This window comes from Stegostoma tigrinum, chromosome 1 (assembly GCF_030684315.1).
Source record: "Stegostoma tigrinum isolate sSteTig4 chromosome 1, sSteTig4.hap1, whole genome shotgun sequence".
In the NCBI taxonomy this organism is placed as follows: domain Eukaryota; kingdom Metazoa; phylum Chordata; class Chondrichthyes; order Orectolobiformes; family Stegostomatidae; genus Stegostoma; species Stegostoma tigrinum.
In genome coordinates, this window is record NC_081354.1 from 105056089 (window position 1) to 105072813 (window position 16725).

General features: G+C 40.8%; 1 protein-coding gene across 1 annotated transcript in view; it reads left to right on the plus strand.

Moving 5' to 3' along the window:
* LOC125457541 (ubiquitin-protein ligase E3A-like) overlaps positions 1–12401 on the plus strand; it is a 42301-nt gene extending 29900 nt beyond the window's left edge. Inside the window, exons 7-10 of the mRNA XM_048541886.2 lie at positions 2768–2923; positions 9923–9996; positions 10655–10798; positions 11314–12401. Of these exons, the coding sequence (XP_048397843.1) occupies positions 2768–2923; positions 9923–9996; positions 10655–10798; positions 11314–11434 (495 nt within the window). The 3' untranslated portion in view covers positions 11435–12401. The remainder of the gene's footprint in view (positions 1–2767; positions 2924–9922; positions 9997–10654; positions 10799–11313) is intronic.
* The last annotated feature ends 4324 nt before the right edge of the window (positions 12402–16725 follow it).

The following is a 16725-nucleotide window of genomic DNA, read 5'->3' on the forward strand; positions in this document are numbered from 1 at the left end:
CAGGGTCCCTCAGTAGTGAGCACAGTAATAGCAGGACAGAACAGATGAATGTGTGACTCGACAGATGGTGCAGGACAGATTCCTGAGGTACTGGGACTATTTCTCTGGGAGGTGAGAACCGTACATGTTGAGCAAGTTAATTCTGAACAGAAACAGAGCAAGCATCCTCATGAGAGGTTTGCAAATGCCATTGAGAAAACTTAAACTAGATTAGCAGGGGTTTGGGATCCTGGCAACTAGTTCAGAGGAAGGAGTAGCTCAGATGGAATTGGTTACTCATGTGAGTAAGTGAGTCTAGAAGGAATGGGAAATAAGAGTTTTGTCAGGGCTAGTAGGCCTGAGTTATAGGGATAGGTTGGCCAGGATAGGACTTTATTCCTTGGAATGTAGGAGAATGAAGGATGACCTTATTGCAGTGTGTAAAATCATGAGGGGCATAGATAGGATGAATGTCTATAGCTTTTGTTTTCCCAGGGATGGGGAATTGACAATGAGAGGGCATAGGTTTAAGATGAGTGAAGAAAAGATTTAAGAAGGACCTGACAGGTAACTACTTCACGTAGAGAGTGGTGAGAATATGGAATGGGCTGCTGGAGCAAGTATTTGAGGTAGGTGCAACAGCAACATTTAAAAAAAACATTTGGATAGGTACATGGATGGGAAGTGTTTAGAGGGTTATGGCCCAAGTACAGGCAGTTGGAACTAGCTGACTGGGCACTATGGTTAGCATGGACCAGTTTGGGCCTGTTTTCCATGCTGTGTTACTCCCTGTGATTCTATATGGGCACTCTCTGGCTACTTTTCATCGATCTTCACAATGGCAAAGAAGGAAACAGGTAAAACAGTGGTATATTAGAAAGATAATTAACAGAGGAAATATGAAAGGGTGTGGTAGCCTTGAAATGAATGCATTTGCAGCTCCAGGTGAGATGTATTCCCGACTGTTGAGTAAAGTAGGGGAGCAGATTTCGGGGGCCCTCTAGCCACAGTTGAGGTGCCAGAGGATAGGTGGACTGTTAAAATTTCCCTTTATTTAAAAATGGAAGAAGTGATGGACCAGGAAATTATAGGCCAGCGAGTCTAACATTTATAGTGGGCAAATTATTAGAATTTTGAGACAGAGAATGTTTCGGCACTTATAGACTTGGACTAATCAGGAATAGTCAGCATGAACTTGTTAAGAGACGGTCACATTTGACAAATCCTGTGAATTTTTTTGAGGAGGTAACCAAGTGTGTCGATGAGGATAACTCATTTGATGTGGCCAAGCGTCGATGAGAATAACTCATTTGATGTGTCCACAAGCATGGACTTGTTAAGAGAATTTGATATTTGACAAATCCTGTGAAATTTTTTGAGGAGGTAACCAAGAATTTCGATGAGGATAACTCATTTGATGTGGCAAGATATTTGACACAGTCCCTCGTGACAGACTGGTCAACAAAGTGTCTATGGGATCAAAGACAAAGTGGCACATTGTCTCTTAGCCACTTTGGATCCAGAAATGGTGACGGTAGAGGGATGATTTTGTGACTGGAAGACTGCTCCTGATGGTATTCTAAGGAATCAGTCTGGGGATTTTGTTTTTTGTGGTATAGACTTAATGATTTGAACTTAAATGTAGGGGTATGATCAAGAAGTTTGCGAGATGCACAGAAGTCGGTAGTGTGGTAAATACTGGGAAGATAACTTTAAACTGTAGGAAGTTGTCAACAGACTGGTCAGATCGCAGAGCAGTGACAAATGGAATTCAGCCTGGATGATAATACAGATTGGAAGTGCTAACAGTACAAGAGATCACACTATGAATGGTAGGACTCTGGAAAGCACCAAAGACCAGAGGAACCTTCGTGCGCATATCCACTGAGTCCTGAAGGTAGCAAGGCATGTATATAAGGTAATTAAGCAGGCATACTTGTGCTTAGTAGCTGAAGCATAGAACACAATAGCAGGGAGGTTATGCTGAAACTGTATAAAACACTGATTAGGACACAACCAGAGTACTATGTACATTTCCAATTACCACATTTATACGGTATAGTTGCATGCAGTGAAGAGGGTGCAGAGGAAATTTACCAGAATATTTACTGATTTGGATGATTTGAACTTTGAGGAAACATTAAACAGGCTGGACTTGCTTTGCTTTGAGGACTGAAGGTTAGATGGAGGACCTGGTAGACATGTATAGATTTTAAGGGTCATAAATAGGGTGCATAAGACCACAATAACTAGGAACACGCGTCGGCAGTTTGGCACCTCAAGACTGCTCTGACCTTCAGTCAGATCGTGGCTGATCTGACATTCCTCACATCCACTTTCCTATTTTTGCCCCTGTAACCCTTGATTCCCCTACTGAACAAGAATGCAACTATCCCCACAGTCTCTCCCCACAGCTCTCTGAAGCAAACTGTTCCAAAGACATGAGCCACCAGAGACAAAACTCACCTCATCCCAGTCTTAAATTGGTGCCCTGTTTATTGCGAGACTATGCCCTCTGATCCTAGACTCTCCCATGAAACCACTTTTCAATTAGTTGAGGGGCCGGTGACCAAGTAGTGTAGATTTGTAGTAAGAATCAGAAGACCCCAGAGGAAAGTTGAGGAGAAACATCTTGAGCAATGACGCAAGAGTTTTTGCATACTGCATAAATATTATTTTATCTTAATATGGTTTTGATGCTGTCAGGGCAGGAAGTGTTATTTTATTTTGAGCGCTTTTAAGTTAACTGTCTCGTTTAGGCTTCTAACATTTGTCTCTCTTGGTGCAGGAATTTGTCCAACTATATACCAACTATATATTGAACCAGTCAGTGGAAAAGCAATTCCAAGCGTTCAGTCGAGGTTTCCAAATGGTCATAAATGAATCTCCCTTAAGGTACCTTTTCAGGCCAGAAGAAATTGAACAGCTGATCTGTGGCAGCAGAGTGAGTATTGTTTAACTAGTTCTGAGCCCAAATTCACCAGATGTATGACACTCCAATGGGAGAATATTTCATTTTGCTATTTGCTGTCTATTGACAGTGCTGTTGTACAACTGTGCTGTTAGTAAGTCTTGCAGGTGATTGATTCAAAATGCCAATGATATTCTCCAAATCAAACTTATTCCACTCTAGGAAGCTTAATGAAATAAACCTGTCCCATTTCTGTTTTAGTTCTCAGGTCAGATGTAAAGCTCTCATCTTTGTTGATTATATCTTGTAACATTATATTTTTGGCCCCTGATTAGTTGTTGGGGTGTGGATTGGTGCAGTTGTGGTGATGACAACATTTGAATGGAAGAAAAATGTATGAATTAAAAGCAGGAATAGTCCTCAGCCTCTTGGGCCTACTCTGCCATTTGATCTGATAATAGCTGATTTGCCTCCACTCTAATTCCCTGCCAACTCCTTACATCCCTTGTTTTCCCAAGATTGACAAAATCTATCTTAAGCATGAGTATACTTAATGACAGAGCATTTATAAATCTTTTGGGTAGAAAATGCCAAAGAATCACACCCTTTGAAGAAATTTTTCCTCATCTAAATTGTAGGTGATTTATATTTTATTTTGAGATTTTTGCCTTTATTCTAGGGTCCCACCCAGGGAAAGCTAGCCCTCAGTATTCTTCAAGTCCCTTCTGAATCTTGTACGTTTCAATAGGATCACCTCTCATTCTTAACTTCACAGAATAATGGCCCAAATTATTCAAACTTTCATCATAGGACAGCCTCTGATCCCAGAAACCAATCTAGTGAATCTTGGCTTCTAAACTCCAAGACAAGCATACCATCCAGTAACTAGTGTAGTATTTCAAGAATCAATATTGTAGCCTCAGTTGTTTACTATTTGTATTAGTGTCTCAAAGAAACAAAAGAATGTAGAAAATAGGAGCAAAAATAGGTCATTTTGCTCTTCGAGTCTGCTCAGCCATTCAATATGACTGTGCCTGATCATCTACTTCAGTACTCTGTTCTTGCTTTCACTCCATACCCTTTGATCCCTTTTACCTGAAGAACTCACTCCTCCTTGAAAACATTCAGTGTTCTGGCCTTGACCATTTTCCATTGCAAAGAATTCCACAGGTTCAACACTGTCTGGATGAAGAACATTCTCCTTTAGTCAGCCTAAATGACCTATCCCATATGCTTAGACTAAAACTCCTGGTTCTGGCTGTCTGGTCATCAGAACACCTTTTCTGTATTTAGACAGTGTAATTCTGTTAGAAGTTTATAAGTTTCTTTGCGATCCCCACTCATTTGTCTAAAGTCCAGTGAATACAGTCTTAAGCAATCAAGTCTGTCTTCATATATCAGTCCTGTCTTTGCAGGAATCAGTCTGATAAGCCTTGGTTGTACTTCCTCAAAGCCAGAACATACTTCCTCAGACAAGGAGACCAAAACCACGCAATACTAAAGATGTGGTCTCACCAAAGTTCTGCAGAATTGCAGCAAGGCATTGCTCCTCTACTCAAATCCTCTCACTATGGAGGTCTTCTTCACCACTTGCGGCAATTGCCTGCTTACTTTCAGTGACTTAGAGTCATAAAGTCCTGTCTCCATGCTATATGCCTCTTTGGCCCAACTCATCCATGTCAATCAGGTTGCCTGAACTGAACTAATCCCACTTGCCTACATTTGTCCCATATCCTTCTAAACCTTTCCTATCCATGTGCCCGTCCAAATGTTTTTTAAATATTGCAATTGTACCCATCTCTACCATTTTCTCCGGCAGCTTGCTCCATGTATGCACTACTCACTGTGTGAAACGTTTGTTCATCAAGTCCTTTTTAAAATCTTCCCCCTCTCTCCCTTCTACTTTTGGACTCCCCTTACCCTGGGGTAAAGACCTTGGTTATTCACCTTATGTATGCCCCTCATGATTTTTTTTAAGGATGCCCAAGTCTCTCTGCATCTCCCTTTTACCAGATGTTGACATTCTGATAGTACTGTGCCTTCCTGTTTTTGTTGCTAAAGTGGATAGCCTCACATTTATCCACATTATCTGCCACATCGCCCAATCACTCAACTTGTCCAAATCAAACTGAAACATCTCCCCATCCTCCTTTTATGGTTCAGTCCCTCGTCCATTTTTGTGTTGCCTGCAACTCTGGAGATGTGTGAATAGCTGGGGTTAAAACACTGATCCCTGCAGTATTCTAGAAGTCACTGCCCTCCTGTCAGACAAAGATCTGGCTATTTCAACTTTGCTTCCTGTCTGCCACCCAGTTTTCTATCCATGCCAGTATCCCATTCCAAGTCCATGTGCTCGGATTTTACACGCTAATCACTTACGTGGGACCTGGTTGAAAGCCTTCTGAAAGCCCAAGTAAACCACATCCGCTGGCTCCTCCTTATCAACCCCATTAGTGAGATCTTCAAACTCCAGTAGATTTGTCAAGCATGATACTTTTGTTTTGTAAATCTAAGCCGACTCTGTGTTTAGTTCTTTTTGCTGTTTTCCAAATGCTCTGTTATTAAATAGTCATAGTGAACTCTTAACGTTTTCTGTACCACTGATGTTGGGTTAACAGGCCTTAACTTCCTGTTTACTGTCTACCTCTTGTTTTAAATAATGGGGTTACATTAGCTACCCTCCAATCCATTGGAACTGTTCTAGTGACGATAGAATCTTGAGATGACCACCAGTGCATCCACGATTTCTCGGGTCATTTTCTTAAGTCCTCCTGGATGTAGATTATTGGGCCTTGGGGGTTTGTCAGCCTTTAATGCCATCAATTTTCCCAATAGCAATTTCCTGCTAAACTTGATTTACTACCTAGAATTGAAATACCTTGCATGTTCTATCTGCTGGCAGCCTACAATCTTACCTTTACCAAACATCTTTAAAATAGTCTTTTTAGCACATTCCCAAGACATGTCAGTTTCACAATGTCTAAAATTCTTAATTGTCCAGGTAATCAAACAAAGCCAGCAGGCTCACTGGCTGTCCTACAGCATGGAGACAGGCCATTTGGCCCAAATTGGTCCATGCTGATCAAAATGTCAGTCCACGCTAGCCCCATTTCCCTGCACTTGGCTCGTATTCTTCAAAGCTTTTCCTATCCATGCATTTATCCATATGCCTTTTAAATGTTATTAATTTAGCCACCTCAACCATTTCAGCTGGTACCTCATTCCATATGTATACGACCCTCTATGTTGGGGAAAAAAAACAACAAAGTTGCCCTTCTGGTTCCCATGTATTCTTTCCCCAAATTACATTTTGATTTTACTGTCGCATGTGCTAAGAATAGGAATACATGATTACAGTGAAAAGTGCACCTAATTCCTGTTGATAACAAGGTGTGGAGCTGGATGAACACAGCAGGCCAAGCAGCATCAGAGGAGCGCAAAAGCTGACGTTTCGGGCTCAGTCTAGGCTCGAAACGTCAGCCTTCCTGCTCCTAAGATGCTGCTTGGCCTGCTGTGTTCATTCGGTTCCACACTTTGTTATCTCGGATTCTCCAGCATCTGCAGTTCCCATTATCTCTAATTGCAATTTCCTAGCACGATCTTGGTTACAAAACCAGAATTAAATATTTAACAGAGCCAGTAGGTAAATGGGGAGAAAAAGGTCTGGATCTCAAAAGCCAAAGTCCCATCTGTAGAAATGTGCCTGAAATGCTCAGTCACAGTGCAGGCACCTGGGCCCAGTGACAGCCTGGAGTCTGGGCGAGCCCATGAGTCCTGCCTGGAAGAGTCGTGCTTTTGCTACTGTCACCCAGAATGGTGGAATAAGCTACACCGTTGCTGTGCTGCCACTCCCCATACCAGGGCACCCAGGATTGGAGAAAGACCCACTCAGGCTGCCAAATTGATCTTTGATCGCCATGATTTGGGGGCCCGGGAGGAACCAAAACTGCCGCCACCTCAACGGTTTGCTCTCACTGATGAACAGGCCGTTCTACCACCAACTCTGGCCCAGGATTGATCCTCTGGCCCGCACCATGTCCACTGCTCCTGCATCGCACAACCCAGTTGTCCAGTTATAACCTGACTCCTTTCCTCTGTTGGAGGTAAAGTTAAAAATTGGGGGCAAGAGGTGGGAGGGGGAAAAAAAACAACTGCAGAGAGGGGACACAAAAAAGAAAGGATAAGGAAAGCGAACTAGAGAGCAGGGGAGCTCCGACTGGAGCGTCTTACCCTGCTGCCATCTTGAACCTAAATTAAACTGATGCCCTCTAGTCCTCGATTGTCGAACCCTGGGAAAAAGTCTGAGCATATTCACCCTCTCCATGCCTCTCATGATCTTAATACTTCTGTAAGATTCGTCCTCGGTCTCCTACACTGTAAAGAAAGAGTCCTAGCTTGTCCAACCTCTCTCTCTGTAACTTGAGTCTTGGCAGTGTCCTTGTAGATTTCTGCTGCACTCTTTCCAGTTTAATAACATCCTGCCTATAACAAGGTGACCAAACCTGAACACAGTGCTCCAGGTGTGGCCTCACCAACATCCCTTACAACTGCAACATAACTTCCCAACTACTGTACTCAGTGCCCTGACTGATGAAGGCCTGCGTGCCAAAAGCTGCCTTCACTGTCCTGTCTACCTGTGACTTCATTTTCTGAGAACTGCACACCTGCATTCTAAGGTACCTGTGTTCCACTCCTTAAGGCCCTAACATTCACCATGAAACTCCTACTTTGATTTGACTTTCCAAAATGCAACATCTCTCACTTACCTATATTAAACTCTGTTTGCCATTTCTTGGCCCACTCCCCAGCTGATCAAGATCCTGCTGCAGTTTCTGATAACCTTTCCATTGTCCACGATGCTGCCTACTTTATTGTCATCTGTAAACTTATTAATCATGCCTTGTATATTCTCGACCCATTTGTTGATATTGGTAACAAACAGTAATAGGCCCAGCATCAACCCCTGAGCCACACCACCAGTCCGACAAGCATCCTAACAGGATTACCCTCTGCTTCTCTACCATCAAGCCAGTTGTGTGTCCAACTTGCAAAGTCTCCCTGGATTCCATGCAATCTAACCTTCCAGAGCAGCCTACCATGTGAAAACTTACCAAAAGCCTTACAGAAATCTATATAGGCTACTGCCCTGCCCTCATCAACCTTCCTGGTCACTTCATCAAAGAACAGTAACAAATTTAAGAGACATGATCTCCCATATACCAAGCCACACTGACTAGTCCTAATCAAATCCTGTCTTTCTAAATGCATGTATATCTTATCCCTCAGAGTCTTCTCAAATAACGTACCTACCACACATGATAAATATACTGGTCTGTAATCCCAGATTTTTCTTTGTAGCCCTTCTTGAATAAAGGCATGACATTCGCAACCCTCCAGTTTCCAGAACCTCACCTGTGGCTAATGATGATGCAAATATTATCAGCCAAGGCCTCTGCAATTTCTTCTGTAGCCTCTTGGATATATGTAATCAGGACCAGGAGATTTACCGACCTCATACATTCTAATACTTCCAACACCACCTCTTCTGTGATATGGACGGTCCCTAAGATATCGCCACCAACTTCCCCAAGTCCCCAACTCTTCTTATCTTTCTCCACGGTAAACAAAGTGGAGAAATATTCATTGAAGACCTCACCCATCTCCTGCAGTTCCACACATACGTGTCCACTTTTGTCCTTGAGGGGTCCTATTCTCTCTCTCATTATTCTTTTTCCTTTAATATACTTAAAGAATCTCTTTTTGGATTCACCCTAATCTTCTCAGCGTAAGTTATCTCGTGTCCCCTTTGCACCCTCCTGATTTCCTCCTTCAGTAAATTCCTGGATCTCCTATATACCTCCAAGGATTCCCTTGATCCCAGCTACCTGTTCCTGACCATGCCTCCTCCTCTCTTCTGGTTAAAGCCTCAATATCTCTTGTCATCCAGGGATCCCTGCCCCTGCCAACCTCGCCCTTCATCCTCACAGGAACATATAGATCTTGAACTCTAGCTATTACCTTTTAAAGGCCTCACACTTTTCAGAGGTTCCTTTGCCTGCAAACAAACTACTGCAACCAACCCCTACAAGCTCCTGTCTAATTCCATCAAAATTCCCATTGCCCCAATTCAGAACTTGAGCCTGTAGACCAGTTTTGTCACTCTCTGTTACTATCTTAAAATTAATAGGGCTTTGGTCACTGGATCTAATGTGCTCCCCCAATGTCATCTCAATCACCTGTCCTGCCCTATTTCCCAAGAGTAGGTCGTGTTTTGCCACTTCCAGAGTTAACCAGATATTAGTTAACCCATTTTAATTTAAAGAATGTCAAGCAATTGCAATTACCGTTAAAGGAATAGCACCCTATATTTTATTTTATTTTATATTCCTGTCCCTTGTATAAAACAATTGAGTGAGGACTGTTTAAAATAAAATTTGCCAATCCCTATCACTTTCTACTCTTTAAAAACAGGTTAATAAGCATTTAGTGGAGATTTTATTGCAGTGTGCATTAAAAATTCTTAATTAGTAATTGATACACATCCTTTGTGTTAAGTTAACCTGGAGCTTTGCAACCCCTTTCTCAAAATGTCTAAGCACCCTTTACCTCCAAACTTCATAAGTGCTCTGTGCATTACCATTTTAGAAAGTACTCGGTCATTTTCAAATTCTCCTGCTCTTTCTGTTTATTTGGCAAATTACTCCAGTTGTATGCCCTACTTCACCGTTTGCAGGCTAGATTACTACTGATTTTCCTTTTAACTTCAGAAACACCTCAGCGCTCCCTTGGCACATTTGTCATTCAGTCAGATGACTAGATGTCTAGCATGTCCCCTTGCTACCCATCTCAATACTTACAAAACCTTTTCAAAATTCTGTCTCTGTGTCTGTTTTCTTCCTTTATCTTAACAGTTCCTATCTTCTGTTCAATGCCCTTTCTTCCTTGTAAAGAAATATTTGTCTCTGTATTCTGTAGCATGTTTATGTGGCAGTTCAGATGATGCTTCTAATCTACAGTTCCATTACGTTTCAGAATCTGGATTTTCATGCACTTGAAGAGGCAACTGAGTATGATGGAGGATTCACAAAAGAATCTAGGATAGTAAGGTAATTATTTCGTCTTCTCTCACACTGGAATATTGTTTTCTACTTCCCATATCTGTCATCTAAGCTGTCTTCTATATTTGGTTTTAACTCCTAGAGGCATGCAACAGGCTAATAAATGTTTATATATAAAATATACAATGGTTCTTTGCCAAACAAGTCTCAATTTTTTTCACATACTTGTCAGAACATGATAGTAATGCTTTTTCAGATTGGAAATAATCTGTTGCTGTGATGGCATCAAAACAGTTTATTTAGCCTTGCACTTGCAGAACAGGAGAGAGGGCTTATAATGTATTACCAAAAAAATTAGTCTGTTTTTGAAGTATACTTTTATTTTGAATCACTGAACTAACATCTTTTTATTATTTTTAATATTATTGTGTACAATGGAATTAGCTCTTTAATAGGTCAAAGCATGGACTTCAATACAATATTGATTATATATTTATTTAATTTTACCCCAGATTTATCCAATTGACTGAGCTCAAATGTAATATAGTAAGTGTAGCATGAGCAATCTCAATCTGGTAATTAGAACACAACATATAAAAGTGTATGAACAGCACAGAAATTTGATTAGAAGTACCTAACAACTGCTTATAATTTTTAATATTTTTTTTCACCTAATCTTCTCTTCCTCTTCTAAACACTGTTATAGAGATTTCTGGGGGATAACTCACAGTCTCCCAGAAGAACAGAAGCGTCAGTTTCTGCAGTTCACCACAGGTTCTGACCGGGCTCCTGTTGGTGGTCTTGGCAAAATTAAATTGATCATAACCAAAAACGGACCAGATTCAGACAGGTATGTTTGAGGCTAATACCTTTCCTGTGCACAGTTTGTTTCTGTATAGAGTTCGATAAGAAGCTACAATTGTCAATAATCTATGTAAATAACTTTGGGGGACACAAATCTAATTTCAAATTATGATATTTGCACAGCGTTACTACAATATTGAAACAGGTAATTTGACCCATTTGATCAATTCTGATGTTAAGACTGCATTTGCCTCCTCCTACCCCTTTTCACACTCTGTATAACATCAGTAACACCTCAAAAGTAACTCATTGGCTTTAAAGCACTGAGATATTGTGATTTTTGTAAAGTGCTTATAGACACGTCCTTTTTATTGAACAATTGAATCGGCTGTAAGTAGTACAGTAAGGCACAGATGATTCGCATCAGTTTATATCTCCTTCTACATATTTGAGATTTATTTGAAACAAACACATTGCAGAATACTGAAATTATTCTTACATGAGAATGTGAAATTATTAATTCTCAGTATTTACAGTGATATTTCATTCTCCTACCAACAGGCTACCAACAACGCACACGTGCTTCAATGTACTCCTGCTGCCAGACTACTCAAGCAAAGACAAGCTCAAGGAAAGGCTCCTTAAAGCAATCACATACTCAAAGGGCTTCGGTATGCTGTAATTAACTTGTGGCAATGCAAGCAACCTCATAAGCCTAATTCAAAGGAAGATGCAAAATCCCCTACTGAGATATAGACTTGCCAGTTATGTGTTCATAGAGAAGTCATGTTATAATATTAAACGTCATAAACTGGCTCCCTGCACATCGTCAAAAATGACAGGGGAGACCCCATCTCCCCAGAGCATCTCACCCCATTTAATGCTACAGGTAATGGCCCTTTCATTAGTATGGGACAGGAACTTCTACCTGTCATCAGCGGAACTTCCCTCCTAATTGAGCTGTCAGTCGATCAGTGACTGGCAGCTGTGAATGCTGGTAATGCCAGCTGGAGCAGTTGTCACTGCAGTCTATAAAAAGAGCTAATTTTGTAAAATCTTTCTATCATCATTCCGGCACCTTCATTTTTATCCCAACTCTCAAAAAAAGGATATGATGAGGTAAGGCTGTTTAGCATTTCATGTGAGTGAAAGTATTGGAGTAATGTCTTTTCCAGTTTAATAAAGAATAATGAGGTCATGAATGAAAGTGTGTTTTTAAAACCAAACCACTGCCAGTCTTCCTGAAGTTGAAGGTTTTTCCTATCTATTTTTCTTTGATATATTGAGGGATGGTTGTCACTATCTTGTATATTTTTATGCTTGATTTTTCCCAAAGGGGATATGCATTCTCACAAATATTAAGCCACTTTAATTTAGGAAGCCTGTACTGTACGTAACTATTCTTGTTTCATAGTGAATACTATGGTGTGTTATGTGACTTAAGATAAATTATTTGACCTTTTTGATCCTTGCCCATTAATAAAATGAGAATCATGTCTCTTGATACATAGTTGTACGTAATGTATATATAAAATTGAGAATAGGATGTGTAGTGATTGTGTAGACAGTACTTGATTGGGGTGTTTAAAATTGAGTTTTGATCTGTAATGTTTGAATTAAAATGCTGTCATGTAGCATCTTGCGTTTAATGTTTGAATGCTGTCTTCTTTAAATTGCTGACAATTATTAAATTTATCACAGTTGGGAGAGGGAAGAAACCTAATTCTGCTGCCTGTTTGCCTTTATCAATCATCTGACCATTATATTTTTTTTCCTCTCTGATCTTTGCCTTTGAAAATAAATAAAATCTAGGATCAAATACACTTAACATCTTAATTTACCCCAACAACAATACCTAATTTGTTCCACGTAACTAATGAAGGGTTTAAACTCTGAAAAGCATGATTCTGCAATTTGGTAGCTTTAGTATTAGATACAAGAAAAATTAGGTGCAACAGAATGTGAATTTCATGGAGTGATCAGCCTCATGAATCATATCAAGTAATTTTAAGAGCTGAACAGTCTAGATACAGAAAGGATGTTTCTCCTGGTTGGAGTTTGGGGAGAATCTGGGGACTGGGGGGACACCTCAGAATAAGAGACAAACCATTTAAGACTGACAGAGGCCAGTGAAACATTAGAATTTTTTATTCCAGGGAACTGTGGAAAATCAATCATTGTTCAAGACAAAGTGGGAGATTTCTGAAAACTGATCATGTCGAGGGATATGGAGATAGCTCAAAAATGGTGTTGAGGTAGATGATTGGTCATAATCTAGAATGTCAGATTTGAATGGTTTACTCCTGCTGCTGTGCTCCTAATTGGCATGATCATTGTGCAGGCCCAGTGATTTTTTTTCTTGTGCACGCACACACATGTAGTATCTAAGTGAATGAAGGCCTGCACAGTGCCTACCAGGCTATGGCAATCCAGTGCACACATGGATGTTTAGGAACTCTGTTAAGGATCTCTCTTAATCATCGGTCTCACATGTATAGTTTACAATTTGTAAAAATCAAAAGAACTGCAGATGCAGTAAATCAGAAACAAGAACAGAAGGCTGGAAAAGCTCAGCAGGTCTGGCAGCATCTGTGAAGAGAAATTAGAGTAAACGTTTCAGGTCTAGTGACCCCTCCTCAGAACTGATGGTAGCTTGGAAAACGTTGCAAAAAGTAGGGTGGGATTAAGGAGTAAATAATTGGTGGGGTTAGAGCCCAAAGAGAGAGGAGATATAGTGGGACGTACAAAGGAGTGAATATGATCAGGCTGGGAGAGTGAATAGCTGTTAATGGAGACTTTTTATGGCTAACAATAAGTAGTGTGTCATGGCAGATTGTGATAACAAGGCCTGGGGTGTGGGGTGGGGTCTTGGGCATGAGAAAGTCCAGGCTGTAAAATTATTGAACTCAGAGTCCAGACGGGTGCAGGGTCCCCAAGTGGAAAATTAGGTCTTGTTCTACCAGCATGTGCTGAGCTTTGCTGGAACATTGCAGCAAGCCAAAGACTGATGTTGGCCCAGAGAACAGGGTGGTGTGTTAGAAGTGGCAGGCAGCTGTTCTCTGAAGCGGTCACCCAATCTACACTTTGTTTCCCCAATGTAGTTTGCAGATTCTCCTCAATCATTCCACATGCTGACCTTCTGCTCTGGTTCTCACCCCTCTGCCACACTAAGGAAGCGATGGGTAGTTTTCAGCTGCGTCATCAATGACTTTTCTTCCATCATAAGGTCAGAAGTGGGATGTTTGCTGATGTATATCTTGCAGTGTACAGAGAACAGTGCTGTGCTCCATCTTCCAATCTCAAAGTGACACTTTTAGTCAACATGCATGCAGCCCAAGGAGCCTGAATATCTCTTAACACATTCACCTCCACCATAATGGGTACTTTCAACATCTTGCACTGCATTACTCATCAGATCACAAAGTATCAGAAACCCCAGGTTATGAAAAGTGTGATTGTGGATAAGTAGTAAGAGCTTGTTGTGGCCATGATAGGGATGTTTGACCCTTTTAAAACAGACACTCGGATGAGAGAAGAGATATTAATTAGCTCACCCACCACTTAACAGGATTCTCACTGCAAAATTATTATTATTATAGTCTTAGTTGAAGCACTGAACCCTGACACAAGGTTGCTGTGTTGTGAGTTGGACCTGTTTTCGGACAGAGATGTTAAGAACAAAAACATAAATTGATGGAAAAACACAGCACGTCTGGCAGCATCTGTGGGAGAGGGGTAAACAAAAGCAGTTAAAGTCTCGGGCCCCGTGACCCTTCTTCAGAACTCGTTTAAGGCGTTCACACCTTGGAGACAAGGCAGTAGCGTCTCTGTTTATAATGGTTAGAATGCCAGTGTCCAAGACCTAGGAAGGTATTGAGTTAAACTGCCCATTTACTTGCAGGTGGAATAGAGTTGGGGGTCTAAGGAGTAACTAATCAGCATTTCTAACTGGATATAACTTACCTGTGATACTCAGTCTAGGTTTGGGAAATCTTGCAACCTGATCCTTCAGTGCTTTCCTGGACATTGTGAATCACACGGGCCTTATATTTATGTATTCGTTCATGGGATGAGGACGTTGCTAGATAGACCAGCATTTATTGCCCATCCCTAATTGCCCCGATGGCAGTTCAGAGTCAACAACATTTGTTGTGGGTCTGGAGTCACATGTAGGCCAGACCAGGTAAGGATGACAGTTTCCTTCCCTAAAGGGCATTAGTGAACAGATGGGTTTTACCAACAGTCAACATTCGATTTATGGAAGGAAGAGGAGAGTTAAATTTCAATTTGAAGAGAAAGGTCTAATAATATGTCCTTGACCTGACATGTAACTCTGTTTCTCTCCTCACAGATGCAGACCGGCTGAATATTTCCAACGCCTCCAATTGAAACCAAAAACTTACACATTGTCACCAATAATTGTGTAGTTACAGGCTGTGGTCTCTAGGTGGCGACAGAAATTAACTTTCTGAAGTAGAGATAGGCGGAATTGCCAATGCTGGAGCATCTGAGATAACAAGGTGTAGAACTGGATGAATACAGCAGGCCAAGCAGCATCAGAGCACTGCTTGGCCTGCTGTGTTCAACCAGCTCTGCACCTTGTTTTCTAACTTTCTGAAGTATTTCTTCATTATCTGTTACCTAGTATCCATTTTCCTGCCCACATAAGATTTAATATATTCATTACTTATCATTAGCTACCTCAGACCTACTGCTCGTGTTTTGGATTATGTTCCAGGATTTTTCCCATTCTCACTGCATTTTCCTTTATCCGTCTGAATTCATGATCTACGCAGAGGTGGCAGACTGGCACCTTCCTGGTCTTACTTCTAATCTTCCCTCATGCCCAAGAGCTTTTCATCAGCTGTTTCTTTTGCCTGGCATTACATATGTCACCTCACTAAGCAGGGATTTTAGGTTCAAGGTTTTTTTTGTTAAGAAAATGTGTCAACAGAGTATAAATTGATTGTGGTTGTTTCTGAGCAGGAGACAAAAGTAAAACAATAAGATGGTAGTGTCCTGCAACATAGCATACCGTAACTTGAAATTCATTCAATGTTACATTTTTCTCAGACACGAGGACTGTGTTAGACAACCATTTTCATTATTATGTGATCTGATGGCTGTTTAAGGGTCATCTCAGCAAGCCTGGGCCCTGCTAGGAAAATAAATGGTAAGGAGCACATCACAAAGCTGCTGAAGGACAGGGACATGTTAGGCAGAATTTAATCTTGACAACAGGAGAGTTTTTGTCAGTTGAAGAAATGGTGTGAGACACATGTTGTGTCTGTTTGGAAATTAAGGACTTCCAAAGGTATCTGTGGGGTAAGGACATCTACATGCCTTCCTGTCTAGACTTAATTTCGTAGAGGTAACGAGGTGATGGAGTGCTCATCTTGCACCATCTTGACCAATCAAAAATTGTGCCCCACCTTCAACCTCACCTCATGGGATGCCATTACATTTTAAAATCTACCTGCTGTGTAAAGTGGGTAAGAACATGTAGTTGGAAGACCATATGACAATGTGTGAAGTTATCCATTATATGATAAAGTAAGAAAAGAATAGTTTTTGAACGATGAGACACTGGGAAAAAATTTTCATTCAAGGGGATCTGCGTGTCCTTGTACATGAATCACTAAAATTAGCACATGTAGAGAGTACAACTGGGAAGGCAAATGAAATGTTAACTGTGCTTATACAGGCTGTGAAGTTCAAGCATAAATAGATCTCAGTACCACACAAAACATTCTTTAAAATATACCTGAAGAACCATGTACAGTATGGTCTCCTTACCTAAGGAAGGGCATACTTGCCCTAGCAGAATGAAAGTATTGTTTTTATGAAGAGAGATTGTGGAAACAAAGCCTACATGCTCTAGTTTTTAGAAGAATGAGAGGATCTAAATGAAATATGAAAAAATTTGAAGAAACTTGATTGAGATAGATGCTGAGAAAGTGTTTTCATGGTTGG